Raw genomic sequence first — 15,253 nt, 5'->3', positions numbered from 1 at the left:
AGGAAAAGCAAGGATCCCAATACCAACCCCTGGGGAACTCCACTACAAACTTCTTCAAGCCCAAAAAATACCCATTAACTATTACTCTCTGTTTCCTATCCCTCAGCCAATTTTGTATCCACATTGCTACTGTCCCATGATCTATGACTTTCTTCACAAGTCTGTTGTGTCATACTGTATTGAACGCCTTTTGGAAGTCCATATACACCACACCAACGGCCTTGACCTCATCAACCATTTCCGTTACGTCTTCAAAAAAACTCCAAGTTAGTTAGACATGATTTTCCTTCAAATCCATGCTGATTCTTCCAAATCAATCCACAACCCTTCTGTCCTAACCAAGTGTCATAACCTGTGACTACATTTATGTACTTTCAAATTTGTTTTTTATCCATACTCTGTACACAGTTAGAGGCCACATAAGAATTTGTGACTGATGTGCAAATTATAATTATACAGTTTCTTAAAACTGGAAATTCTTTTGAAATCTCGAACAAATATTTTTTTTTAAGTTTATTTTAAAAGATAGCGTTACAGAACATTATAGATGTATCCAGTAACATAGTCAGTAGCTCAACACAAATAGCGAGAACAAAACCACCCATATTTAAATTGCCTATCATTAGATTCCCATAGGTTTACATAAAGAAAGTTCACAAGCAATTGACAGAAGCTTTTCAGACACAGGAGATAGATGTGAACTCTTCTCCTAGATCAGATTACTTGTAATCAGTCGTGAGGTGACATGCAGATGGAGCTTGATTTGACCTGCCATCTGATGATTTTGCAATTCCTGAGAATCACGGTGATCTTCATGTCTGAGGTGTGTCGTGTGTGGACAATTCACTCCGAGAGTCCAGGTTGCTGTGGCAGCATGCACTTTTGCATGCATGTTGTAGTCTGCAGCTATGGATAGTGATGGTAAAGACTCCAATGTTTGTTCCATCACATGGCTGACCAAGAATCTCTTCCACCCTTACTGCCTGACATTGGCATGTGTTGGGAGAACTCACAAGTTGATACTCGACCTCTTTGATCACATTATGAATGTGCCTTCCTTAGCCGTTGAGTCTTGGGTTTGGAGTCAAACCCAGAGCTCCTGGCCCAGAGGCAAGGATGCTATCCACTACGCCACAAGACCCCTGGTCTCAGCAGTACAGGGCTCATAAACATAACATCAGTAGAGTGCAACACAGCAATCACAATTAGAGGTGACTCACTACAGTAGCAATTTGAAGGCAGTTGTGATATTTAATAGTTTGTGTGAGACGTGATGTAAATAAACTTTGCATTTTGTCTGACACTTGAATCTATTTCTAGGTTTCAGATCAGCAGCATCTCCTTGCTTTGAAAGACGTGATCATCAATGAATTCCGTTTGCAAATGCTTGCTTTGGAGCAGATCTCTTATGAGGGATTATTGCTGTGGAAAATTACTGATGTCAGTAGAAAGCGCCAGGAAGCCATTTCAGGGCGCATAACAAGCCTTTCCTCTTCAGGTACATTTTTTTACTCTTTTTAAGTAAAATAATTGTTCAGTCCTTGAATTGGTGATATGAGAGCCTCTGCTTATAATTATGTTTGAAATGATTTGACTTTACAATATTAATGCACATCTGTTAGCATCACAGTCCTGAGGTACACAAGTTAACCTTTCTTTAGCATTGAAATGTAAAAGTATTGAGGCAGTCATTCTGCACGTGGGTCAATCAGTTTACTAATCCAGTGTAATGGCTTCCCATGGACATGTGTTTTGTGAATCAGTTTTTATGGAGACGGTGTCAAGCACTTTTGAGCACTTTTCACACAGTTGAGGTAGGCCCCAGTAATGTTGAAGGCTGATCCTCTGCCCCTTATTTGAAGATGAGGATCATATTTGTTGTTTTTAAATTCATTGGGATGTTACCTATTTCCAGAAAATAATTGATGAGAGATTTGAAATTTTCACGCCAACTCCTCCAGCAGCCTTAAATTGAAATTGTCGGCCTTGTTTACCTGAAGTTTCCTTTCTATGCCTTCCTTGTGATAATGTGCCTACACCTCTGCTTTTCTCAATTTGGACATTTATCAGTAGTAACAAATACACCATTGCTGACATTTCATTTCCCTACTGTGATTAAAATTTTCACTGCACTACAGAAAGTGAAAGAATTGTTCAGTGATAATTTCATAGGTTTGGTCTTGTGTATTCCTTACCAAAGGATATCCATTTATGCAGCAATGGTGTACTTGTACTGATAACAAAAACACTGAAGATGACAGCAGTGAACCTGAAATAAATTGTATTTTCAGTACAAAACTTATGAATCCTAGACTCATCGTCTTATGTGTTTATGTAGTAACGTGTTCCTGAACAAGACATTCTCTTATTATTGATTCTTTTTTTCCCAGCATTCTATACCAGCAAATATGGGTATAAGGTGTGTATGAGAATGTATTTAAATGGAGATGGAACTGGACGAGGAACTCATATCTCTTTGTTCTTTGTTGTAATGAGAGGCGAATATGATGCCTTGCTATATTGGCCATTTAAGCAAAAGGTATGTATAATGTTCAGCTGAAATTTTAATGTTTCTAATACCTTATAATCATTATTTACAATCACTTGCATACATTTGAGGAACTTACAGAGATAATGGGTGGAATCTTGTGCCTTCCCCTGTGCAGGTTTGGCAGCAGGAGTGGCATTTAATCAGGTGGGAGGGTGGCAGGTGGGGACCTGGCCACCTTCCTGCCTTCATCTTGATTAAGTCTATGATGGGAATGCTCATGGATGGCCTTCCCCCACCCCACAGCCAATTGAGGCATTGAAGTGGGCAATTAATGCCCAAATGCTCTCAGTGCCTGATCAAGAGACCTGACATTAGGGAGGGGGGGGCCTGATGAGAGCCAACACCCATCCTTGATGCTGAGCCCTCTCCCCAGCGCCACACACCACCGCCATCACTCATCTGTGGCCTGGGATCCAGCGACCTCGGCTGGGTATCATAACCAGCAGCAGCCACAAACCCCAATGGTGCTGCAATTTAATAGACCTGCTGGCCTCTGGCTGGGAGTTTTCAGTGGGTGTAACTTCAACCCCACACCCCCTGATCCCAGGGGAAGGCCCACCATTGGCCTGTCAAGTGCCTTAGCAGAACAAGATATGGCGGACCTTCCCGAAAAGTGGCGACGTGGGGAGCCCCCCAACATCTCCGCAAGATTCCGCCCAATGTTTTGCATATGGATTATCCTGTGTTTTTGTAATTTGTTTTTTTCACCCTCCTGGAACACTTACGTTTTACCCTACCCTTCTAATGTTGGGTATTTTAAAAAGTGGAATTACAGAATTATTTAGAATCAGAATATTTGTGCAATTCATTTCCATTTTGTTCAACAGTGTGAAGATATTATTCAGTTACTTTTGCAAAGATCTAGAGTGGATGATCTACCATTGGATATAGGAAATCATTCCGTGAAACAGCCAATGTTCCATTGCCATTTACACCCCTTCCATCCCAGTCATTGGGACACACATTGATATTACTATCAATGATGTGTTGACATGATGGTCATGTTTATGGGAAGCCTCAGTTTAAAGATGTAGTTATGGAAAAGGTCTTTACAGAGGTCCTTGTGTATATGCTATTGGTCATCCTGTTCTCATGGGAGACATGAATATCTAAAACAAGTATCACAAGAACTGTTCAACAGTGAATTAATTGTTAGACTCCTAAAGGGAGCCAGCCTTTATTAAAATTCTTGGCAACTGAAAAGTCTACTTGCTATTGTGTTGAACTAGCTAATAATGCCCCCTGTGCTAGACCAACCAGTAATTACAACTCTACAGTTGTAGGCTTTAAAAAAGCACTGAATCCCATTCATGACTGTTGTGCACACTTATGACTCCCAAGAGGGATTTACCAGTCTTCATAAGGCTATTTCAGAGAAGGTACTGCAAATGGGCTAGGGATCAATCCAATGTCATTGTCCTCAATTATATCAGGGAATAGACAAGCAAAGAGCAGCGTTGCTGAGACTTTGAAGATGCCCATGGGCTGGAAACTCTCAGGGAGAGGAACAGAACATTGCTGCAGCCATGCCTTAGAAGCAGCTGCTCCAGTACTTCATCAGGCCATTAGGTCAAGATGACGAGTAATTCAAGTTGGAACAACAGAATTTACTTAAGATAAACACTTGATGGAGATTAATCTGTGTCTCTCTTTACCTCCATGCAGTAATCATACTCTTGTACAAAACTAAAAGAATAAAATACTTTTTGTTCTGCAAATGCAGTTGTATGTAGATTGTGCTGGGTTGAATACATATCTTTTGTTTGTTGAAAACTGGAATTTGGAAAGTTTAATGTTTGTACAAAATAGTTGCAAATGATCTCATCAAAGCATTGTGTGTTCAGCTCTGAATCATCCATAATCCTCAATTTAACTTGATTTAAAATGGTTTCGAAATCTATTCCACATCAAATCCAATGCTCAGTCCTGTATTTCAAAATGTTTTCCAAAAGTTATCAACATTATATATTTATTTATTTTTTCCCTTTGTAAGGTCACCTTCATGCTTCTGGACCAGAACAACCGGGAACATTTAATTGATGCCTTTCGTCCAGATGTTAATTCCTCCTCATTTCAAAGGCCAGTGAACGAGATGAATATTGCCAGTGGCTGTCCTATGTTTTTCCCATTGTCCAAACTTGACTCTCCTAAACATGCCTATGTGAAAGATGACACCTTGTTCATTAAATGTATTATAGATGCCACCACTTAACTGGGAGTAGGGGTGGAACCCTGCCAAAATGAGTCTGCATTATTGCTGCTTTGTTTTATACTCTGGAAAATGCCTCTGATAAATTATGCCGAGTATCATGCTCACTTTTTGTTTACAGAAAAAAGTAGCAAATATAGGACAATATCTCCAATAGGTATCTCTGTTCAAAGTGAACTGTGTGATCTAACCTGATCTTATAAGCGGCTTCTTGTTAATAGTGCAGCCTAATATGTAAATATTTCCTTCATCTTTGGAGATGAGAAATCAAGGTAATTGATTCAGAATCATACATCTATAACTGTTCATTTTCAGCGCTGCTGGAAAGGAAAACTTCTGCATCACGTGACAGGTTCTTGCAGCTTTTTGCTTGAATATGAAGACCATTGGGATCTGGAAGGCATTCATTACTTTGTCCTCAGGCACTGACTGACAGCTACATATGCCATTTTAATTTGCCCATCAATGGGTGCACATTGCTGCTATGCCTGGTTGGCAGTGATTATTAGCATGAATTCAGAGAAAGGCTAATGGGTCTAAATGTCACTATGGAAAGAATGCTTGAAAGAAATGTCCATTTATTGCAGGAAATTAAGGTAAATTTAAAATGAATGGCAGCTAAAGAAAATATCTACCTAGTTAATTTTTAATGATACTTGCATTACTACCCCATTAATCTGGCCAATATTTGTAAGTCTTTACCTCTATTTTAATCAATAGAAGCTGTTCCATGGAAATCTTTTGTTGCTTTTCACTCCTAAAGTCAGAGTCAGTTTCAATTCATTGGGATGATAGAATGTTTCACTGTTTTGGTATGGGCCTCGATGAACATGAGTTCACAATACAATATGTCATTTTGATTTAGTTCTCTAGTTAAGGGAAATTGTAAAACAAAAGTTGAAAGTAACACAGTAGAGTTTTGAAGAACAAAAGAAATAGGAGCAGGAGTGCCCATGTGACCCCTGAAGCTTGCTCCACCAATCAGTAAGACCATGAATAATCTTCTAACTCAGTTCCACATTCCTGCCCTATCCCGTATCCCTTGATTCCCTTCTTGTTCAAAAATTTATGAATCTCAATCTTGAATATACTCAACCCCTGAGCACGTACTGCCTTCTGGAGTAGAGAATTCAAAAGATTTCCAACCCTCTTGAGTGAAGAAATTTCTCTTCATTTCAGTCTGGGATGCCCTAACCCTTATCCTGAGGTGATAACCACTCGCTCTTAGACAGGGGAAACAGCCTCTTAGCTTTGAAGCTAAGAATTTTATATGTTTCAATGAGATCAATTCTCATTCTTCTAAACTCCAATGAATATAGGGCTATTCTATGCAATCTCTCCTCATGGACAATTCTCTAATACCAGGAATCAATCTAATGAACCTTCGTTGCACCCCTCTAACATGAACAGATCCTTCTGTGGATAAGGAGACCAAAACTGGTCAAAACATATTGATATCAATGTATATCAATTAAGTGATAGACTGCCATGGCCATACCACATGTACAAAACATACACTGTAGAAAGCACTTATTTAAAACTAGTCTTTGCTAATGAAGATCATTTAATGTGTCTCTTTCATTCAATATGAGTTGGGTTCTTCTGGATATTTGAAGAAAGATCATCTACTTTTATTGTATTTTCTTGTACTCTCATTTCTCCAATTCCACCCCCTCCTCATTATTTCCCAGTTTCTTTTACCATTTGCTTCCTATATAACACTAGTATTAATTGTAGATCGACTGTTGACATAAGTAATTTTTTTAATCTATAAGATGTTAATTGAGAGGGAGAGACTTCAGAAATTTGTTCAACAAAACCTCATAATGGTGAAAATTTTGAATTACTTTGTTACAGTTAAAGTTGCAATGTTAAATGTTGACAAAGTTTGAACAATAATTGCGGCAACGTGGCTTAAGATTTGTGGTTAGGAAATTTGTACAGGTTTAAGTTTCTTGCTATATTTTTGAACACTATTGAAGCTGTATTTTGGTCCTCTTTCTTTTGATTTTGTTTATGCTAAATGTTGAGCTTTTAACACTGTTACAAATTCTCCTTAACTGAGAACAAATTTTGCATTGTAATAACATGATGGCCATGCAATTCTGTAGTAACTCATTGGAAATTTGTTAGGAGTGGCACTTATTTGTTAACAGTTTCTTACAGGAATAACCATTGAACAAACCAGCTCTGCCTACAGAACAGGATTCATTTAGTCAGTACCAACTATAATTTAAGTTGTATGTCATGTAGGCCAACAGCATAGTATAATTGGCTTGCCTAACAGCACAATGAAAAAGAAGCGGGTGGTAGGGCAGATTAAATCAGCTAAAACTGCCCAGAAATCTTAATCATTCTCAAGCTAATAATTCAATTTGAGTTGAATCCTTAAATTTTTCTTTTTTTTTGTCCTAGCTGCCGCTACCTCCACGAGGTGCAGGATGGGCAATGTACTGAATCTAAATGTGTAGTTTACATAGGAACATAGGAACAGGAGTTGGCCATTCAGCTCTGCAAGCCTATTCCATCATTCATTTAGATCATGGCTGATCTGTACCTTCACTCTAGTTACCAGTCTGATAGTGTGACTAAACACACAGCATATTATAAATCTTAGCTTTCTTTGCGTTTATAGCACTGCAGCATGAAACCATCAATCAAGTAAGATTGCTTGTCTTCAATATTATTGCGTATGTAGTTTCTATAAAACATACCACCTTGAGATTCAGTATAGCTAACAGCGGTAACTATATTTGCGTGATATCTACCTGCCAGAATAAGGCCAACTGTACCTTTACTTGATTTTCATTTGTGTGTGAATGAGCTGCATCTGACTGCATTCCTTCTGAACATGGCTAAGTCCTTAGCCAAACACAAGACAAGTTTGAAGAAATTAATTGACTTACAGAAACTGGGGAAAGTAAATAGCCTTACAAGAAATGTGAAGAAAATAACAAGACACTAGATGCAGAACATTATCTACTATCTATAAATGCATGTGCTTCAAAAAACAAAATGTTTGCCCCCCTCTTTCGTGTATCACAGTTGTGACTTTGCTTGCACAACACCATTTGTTGGTTTCATAAATTAAATTCTGCAAGGAACAGGTATAGAGCATTTGATTTGAGGACCAATATTTACATGCAAGTTGTAATGTGAGGAGCATTTTTTTGAGTGCACTGGTGTTCGAGATATGGTTCAATGACTTGTTGATTGATATTGAGACTCTAGAATTTCATCACTTCACAAAACTTGCACAAGAAATCAAGATATGTAGTTCAGAGCAGTTTAATTCATTCTATGTGAATTTTATTGTTGGGCAGCATAAAACAGTGTGTTCCTTTATTAAGATATCTAAATATTTTTGCATTTAGAAATCGTTACTTCCTGAATCCCCATAGACAGTTGCATAGAAGAATATGTATAATTACTTCCCTAACAGACTTCACTTTGTGTGGTCTATATTATAGAAGAGCTGATGTAAATGAAGCTTCCTATCCCTACTGCATTAAATATTTTTCTTCATCACCCTGTAAATATTTGAAAATACAACTTTACAAATGGAAGGCAAGCCATTTTAGCAGCAGTAGGTTAAAGTGTGTGTACAATAGCCTGTTTTTTCAATAAAAAAAGAGCTAACTGATGCCAAAAACTGTTCATAAAGAACCCCAAGTTATGCTTAAGACAGGTATCTGTCTATATTTATATTTATACCTGTGTGTTGACCAAAAAGATTAAAGCCTTTTAACATGTATCTAAGCTGAAAAATCAGATTGCTAGGCATGAATAAGTGGCTGTTCAGGCACTCAGCCACTCCTTAATGCCTAGCAGTCTGACTTTAATCTGTCTTAAACTTAACTCGGGGTTCTTTATGAAAAGTTGCTGTAGTTAGTTAACACTTCATTGATGCTGGATACCGGTTATACATTCTTGTTAATATACTGTAAGAGGGGCCTCTGGTGTACATTCAAGGAAATGCACAGCATTTACGCATGGGAGTGTATTTAGTTACTGTTAATACATTAGTGCATTTGAACATGACATATCTGTTTTCAAAAGAAATATGTAATCTAAAGTAAAAAGCTTTACTCTAGATCTAGATAGTATAAATTTGAGTGTTAAGTACTTAACAAAACCAAATTTATTTCATGCTAATAAAGTAGTTTGCTGAATTTCCACAAGATTTATCTATCTAATGTCATTAAATTTTGTACTGATTAGGGGTCTGCGTTTTAGAATATTTCTAAGTTATCTGTGTATATTGTAGCACAAATGAACATAAAAGCAAAAAAACTTTTATTTTCTGGATGCAGGTGAGGCTGCCAAGGCTGACATTTGTTGTCCTAAGAAAGTATTGGTGGGCTGCCGTCTTGAACGGCTGCAATCTGTTGTGCGGGTGCTCTAAATTTGTTTAGATAGTGAGTTTCAGGGTAATAGTTCGACATAACTGTCCAGCTAATAGTTAACAGACTTGCTAGGCCATCTCAGAAGGTGTTGGTGTGGGTTACGAGTTCCATACAGGCCAGTTGGCAGGCTTATATGGGAATTCACAATCTCTAGATGATTAATTATTAGTTCAGTAACATAACCAATACACTACCATATCCACCCTGATGACTGTGACCATAGGACAGAATCTCTCCCCATCCTCTTGACCTGGTTGCAGCGATTGGACATGGCTGACTACACCAACCTTCTTCAACTCCTCTCCTCCATTGTCAACTGAGTGCGTCTATCCTCAGCTGATTGAATATGATTGGATAGGTAAAAGTGCAGAGAATCTCCACCTCACCACATTACCTCTGGGGTCGCCCAAGAATCTGTCCTTGGTCTTCCTACATCTTATCTACATGCTGCCTCTCAATGAAATCATCCAAACCACATACCAGGTTCCAATGTACACTGATGATACCCAGTTCTACCTCTCCACCATCTTCCTCTTGACTGCTGCACTATCTACGTTGTCAGACTGCTTGTCCATATCTGACCCTGGATGAGCCAAAATGTCATACTGTTAAATACAGAGAGAACCAAAGCCGTTGTCTTTTGCCTTCACCGCAAACTTTGTTAGCTCTTCACCGATTCTATTTCTCATTCACCACCCCCACCCACGTTCTCTTAGCCAGTGTCTCAGGTTTCACCAAACTGTTCACAACCTCACATCCTATTTGTTCCCAAGTTTTGCTCTCAACTCTATTTCCTCCATCTCAAAAACCACTTTCCATAGATCCACCTCTGTAATATTGCTTTTCTCAGCCCCTGCCTCAGGAAATCTGCTGCTAACCCCTTAAAACTTGACTGTTACTTTGTTCACTTGGCCAACCTTGTATTCTGTACACTCCACAATTTCAGCTCAACCACAACTTTGTTTCTGGATCCTTTACTGCACCCATCTGCTCGCTTACCTACATTAGCTTCCGGTCCCCCAGCACCTCAAATTTAAAATTCTTACCCTTTTGTTTAATTCCCTTCGTGAACTCTACACACCTTTCTCTAATTTTCACCACCCCTACCATCTTCCAAGAACTACGCATTCCTCCAGCTCTGGCCTCGTGCATTTCCCACTCTTCATTCCAGCATTGATGACTGTGGCTTCAGCTGTCTGGACTCGAAGATCTGAAATTCCCTCCGTAAACCTCTGCCACTTCTTGTTTAAGACCATCCTCTTTGACCAAGTTGTTAGCCACATTTACTTTGTGTTGATTTTTGTCATGCTTCTGTGAAACACCTTTGAATGTTTTTCTACAATAAAGGTTAAATGAAGATTCTTGTTTTTGAACTTTTTTGGAAAAAATAAGTAATTTTGTAAATACTCAACTTTTATTGTATTGGAAATGAATGCTTTTTGTTCAACTTTTCATATTTGTTTATATAAGGTGATGATTTGTTATTTGTCATTGTTCGCAATGGTTAATGTTTGCAGGATCTATTTTAAACATTTTTTGTACATGTATGAACAATGGAAGGATGTTACAGCCACTTTTAGTGTTGCTTTAGCATTAAAAATGAATATGGCGAGAGGGTCAAGAACTCCTATTATTGAAAAATAACTGAAATAGTGCAGAGTTGAGACGTATGCTCTTGCCTTTTCCATGGCTTTCCCCAGCTATTTTTTCCCCTCACTTCCTCTCCTGGGGGAAGTGACTTAAGCTAAGATGCTAATCCATGGGCACAGGTAGTCCTTTGTATCTTGCTAAAGGGACCATTGTTCAAGTGAGACTATTCAGCCTGCTCTTCGATGTTGTTAATGTATTTGAATAATGGAATGTTAAGCTTTGGCCAATTGTACCTGTTCTGGGCAACTCATTTCAAAAATTAAAACAATAAATACATTTAATAACTTAGTGTTCTTCATTTTCATATGTTAATCAATGTCTGGAATTGCAAAATACACTCATCTGTATTGGTTCCAAATTCATGCAATCTTTATTGTTCTAATTATTTGTATTTTACTGCAGTCTGGTGCAATCAATTGTATTTATATAGAGCCTTTAACATAATAAAATGCCTCAAGGCACCCCACAGGAATGTTATTAAACAAACTTTGACACTGAGCCACATAAGGGGATATTGAGGCAGATGACCAAAAGCTTGAACTGAGACAGAGGGGGGATCAGATAACGTTAGTGGTTGAAATAGGCTGATATGTGATTGATAACTCCCCTCGGGGTCAAATCCAACACCAATGTTGGTTCAACCTCCAGCAGCTGCCAGAGAAAGGGATGGAGTTGGTGGTGAGGTAACAGAGTTTATGGTGGAACCAAAGACAAAGGCTTTGGTTTCATTAATATTTCAGAAATTTTTGCTCATCTAGTATAGAATGTCAGGCAGAGTGTGACAACTTGGAGACAGTGGAGGGATTGGGAGAAATGGCTGTTAGGTAGAGCTGGGTGTCATCTGCATGCACGTGGAACCTCCCATCTCTCCACACTCTTCAGTGTAATAAAACGACCGATGTAATCCTAAAAGCGTTCGAGTTGATGGAAATGTGACCTTTCACAAATTTGTGGGGTATTTTTTGAATTGTTACCTATCCAGTTTTTTAAAGTGAATGAGAGATTTACAATGATCCAACTTCTGGCATTCCAGATGTTTTATTTTTTTCTTGCCATTTTAATTCATAGAACTTCCCTTTCGTTCTCCACACTGCCCGCCCCCCAACCCGCAAACCCCACCCCCCCAACCCCCAATGCCCTTTCACTTGCTTAAAACCTATTACGTTTCTAACTTTTCCCAGTTCTGATGAAAGGTCATTGACCTGAAGTGTTATCTCTTTCTCTCCACAGATGCTGCCTGACCTGCTAAGTATTTCCAACATTTTCTATTTTTATTTCAGATTCACAGCATCCGCTGTATTTCACTTTTGTACTTTTTTTTATTGTGCTCAGGCCAGAGGAGTTGCTTCTACATGTAAGCCCAAATCTGCTACGAGACATGACCTTGTCTGCAAAGTAGTTTGAGGTAGTGGGTCATGGGGTCAACAAGTAATCTTTCTACTGATGAGGTACACATGGGAAATATTAAACTTGGCAAAAGGTGGCTAAGGTGAGTCCACTGAGGGGTCTTCAACATCAGTAAGACCAAAATCCTCCACTAGCCTACCCCTGGACAAGCACCTACATTTCCAGCTATTGTTTTTGATGGGGAGACTTAGAAGTTGTTGAACACTTCCTCTATCAGGGCAGCTACCTTTCCACCTTTCTCAAAAGGTCACTATTGAAGTGGAGATCCACCACAGAACTGGCTGTGCCAGCACAGCCTTCCAAAAATTGTACAACCAGGCCTTTGACAACAGAGATCCCCATAACAGTAAAAAGGCTTGAGTCTACGATGCCATTTTTGTCACCATCGTTCTTTATGGCCATGAGACTTGAGTCACCTACCAGAAGCACCTACAGTTGCTGGAGCATTTCCATCAGAGGTATCTCCACAGGATACTCAAAGTCAAGTGGGAAGACAGGTGAACAAACTCCAGCGTCCTTAACTAAGCCAATCTCTCCAGCATCGTAACCATGGCCCTGTGAAATCAGTTCTATCGCTCTGGATGCTTCATCTACCTGTCAAATAATCAGCTTCCAAAGCAGATCCTCTTTTCACAACTTAAGGATGGCACCTGATCTCAAGGAGAACTTGGAAAACATTTTAAGGACTCTCTGAAGGCTTTGTGTATCCTTCATAACAAGTCATCTAATATGAACCATATACAGTTCTCAGGAGCCATGCAATAGGAATTCTTAATTTTTGGGGAAAAAAAATCTCCTACAATCTAATAACTTATTTCAATATCATTGATACTGGAAAAGAACTATTCCATGCAAAAAAAGTAATCCTTTAAAATGCCTATTAGGCTTGTAATCAAACAAAAACCACATCAAAGATATATTGTTATTACAGCCTCTTAAAAGTTTCAATTGTTCATGGATTAATAGACCACCTGCTGAGCTAAAGCTTTTGAAACCCAGCCAGGCATTCATAATGACAACAGCTGTCATAACAAAAGCTTCCAGCTACTTTTACTGATAATGACAGAACAATGGTTTTCCATTTCAAAGCAGGGTGTTTGTCAATTAATTGAGAGGAGCAGGTGCAAAGATAACTTTCAACTTTTACAAGCAGTGTTCTCTTTAACAGCCCAAGCTGTCAGTTGACTTAAATCACAGAACAAAACATGAGAACAGAGGCCAACAGGATAGTTGTTTCACGTTTCTGATGCGTTATGGCACTTTTTTCAATGAAAATAATAGTGTAATGCATTTACAAATTCATGGCCAGTACACCTTTGCAGAACAGATCCCCATGATGAATCACTGTATGAAAAATGCATCTACATTACAATACAACATCTAAAAGTGACATTTGAAGCTGTCAAAACATTTTACACTTACTTTTCAGAATGTTCCTGACTCCTCACAGGTTTCCCCCGATGGTCACAAACTCTCCAAGGGGTGCTTTTTTTTTAGGGCTTCCAAACCCACACCAATGTGCAAAATTATGGGTGGGAGGAAATATAATTTTCCTGCGGTGCTCACAATGAGGACGGGAACTCCGAAGAGATGCATGTGTGTTTTGCACCCAAGGCCTTCCAGGTGTGTGAAAATGGTGTGGGGTCAGGAAGCCAGCAAAAAAAAACTACGATCGGCATTCCACAACCTGATTTGCATCTCCAGTGGGAGATGAAAATTCAGCCCCAAAAATCTATCTATCTCAGCCTTTGAGTATATTCAACAATGCAGCATCCACAACTTTCTGGGGTAGAGAATTCCAAAGATTCAAACTCTTTGACTGAAGAAATTTCTCCTCGCCTCTGTCCTAAATAATCGGCCTCTTAACCTGAGACTGTGCCCCCTTGTTCTAGCTTTCCCAGCCAGGGGAAACAATCTCTCAAAGTCTACTCTCTCAAGCTCCTTACAAATCTTGTATGTTTCAATTAGATCATTCTTCTAAACTCCAGAAAGTATCGGCCTAATTTACTCAGCATCTCATCAGAGGACAAACCTCTCATCCCAGAACCCAACTTAGTAAAACTTTGCTGCACTGCCTCTAATGCTACTATATAATTCCTTTAAATATGGAGACCAAAACTACATACGGTGCTCTGGGTGTGATCTCACCAAAGCCACATGAACTAGGATTGACCTGTACAATTGTAGCAAGACTTCCTTATTCTTGTCATCCAGAAGATCAGTGCTGGTGTTTAAGTGTGTGTTATTTGAAGTATGCTTCCAATACATTAGACGTATTTCAATAGAAATACCCAGATTTTTCAAGAATAGCTAAATTTAAATCAAAATTCCAACTAATTATTTGTGCCTTTATTACCTCTAGTATCAACTATTTCAATGCATTCCTGGCAGGTCTCCTATGCTGCATCCTTTGTGAATTTGAGCTCATCCAAAACTCTTACCAACTTTATCCTAACTTTCACCAAGTATCATTTACTCATCATTATTGTGATTGGCCTGCCAACAGCTTGGTTGTAAAATTCGCATTTTAGTTTTCAAATCCCTCCATAGCATCACCCCTCTCTATCTCTATTACCTTCTTTACTCTTACAACCCTCCCAAGTTCTTTGCACTGCTCCAACCCTAGGCTCTTGAGTATCCCTGAATTCCATCGTTCCACCATTAGTAGCCATGCTTTCAGCTGCCTCGGTCCTAAACTCAGGAATTCCCTCTTTAAATTTTCCACACTTCCCTTTCCTCCTTTTAACTGCTCATTAAAACCTATTTCTCACCTGTCCTAATATATCCTGATATGGCTTTGTATTAAAATTTGTTTGATAATGCTCATGAAGTGCCTTGGTCTACTTTACCATGGTAAAAGCACTGGCAATGACCTGAAACTCGCTGCCCAGGAGGGTGGTGGAAGCAGAGACGATCAATGATTTCAAAACAAAATTGGATGGGCACTTGAAGGAAATAATCGTGCAGGGCTATGGGGATGGAGGGGGGAAATGGGATTGACTGCATTGTTGCACAGAGACCTGGTATTGA

General features: G+C 39.0%; 1 protein-coding gene across 5 annotated transcripts in view; it reads left to right on the top strand.

Moving 5' to 3' along the window:
* Window positions 1-11,092, top strand: part of traf1 (TNF receptor-associated factor 1) — a 44,392-nt gene extending 33,300 nt beyond the window's left edge. For all 5 annotated transcript variants that reach the window (XM_078549963.1, XM_078549964.1, XM_078549960.1 and 2 more), the window contains exons 9-11: window positions 1,321-1,498; window positions 2,391-2,539; window positions 4,545-11,092. In XM_078549963.1, the coding sequence (XP_078406089.1) occupies window positions 1,321-1,498; window positions 2,391-2,539; window positions 4,545-4,763 (546 nt within the window). In that variant the 3' untranslated portion in view covers window positions 4,764-11,092. The remainder of the gene's footprint in view (window positions 1-1,320; window positions 1,499-2,390; window positions 2,540-4,544) is intronic.
* The last annotated feature ends 4,161 nt before the right edge of the window (window positions 11,093-15,253 follow it).

The sequence above is a fragment of the Cetorhinus maximus genome, chromosome 10 (assembly GCF_964194155.1).
Source record: "Cetorhinus maximus chromosome 10, sCetMax3.hap1.1, whole genome shotgun sequence".
Classification (NCBI taxonomy): domain Eukaryota; kingdom Metazoa; phylum Chordata; class Chondrichthyes; order Lamniformes; family Cetorhinidae; genus Cetorhinus; species Cetorhinus maximus.
The sequence above is the reverse complement of the archived record's forward strand: the minus strand, read 5'-3'. Positions and strand labels throughout refer to the sequence as shown.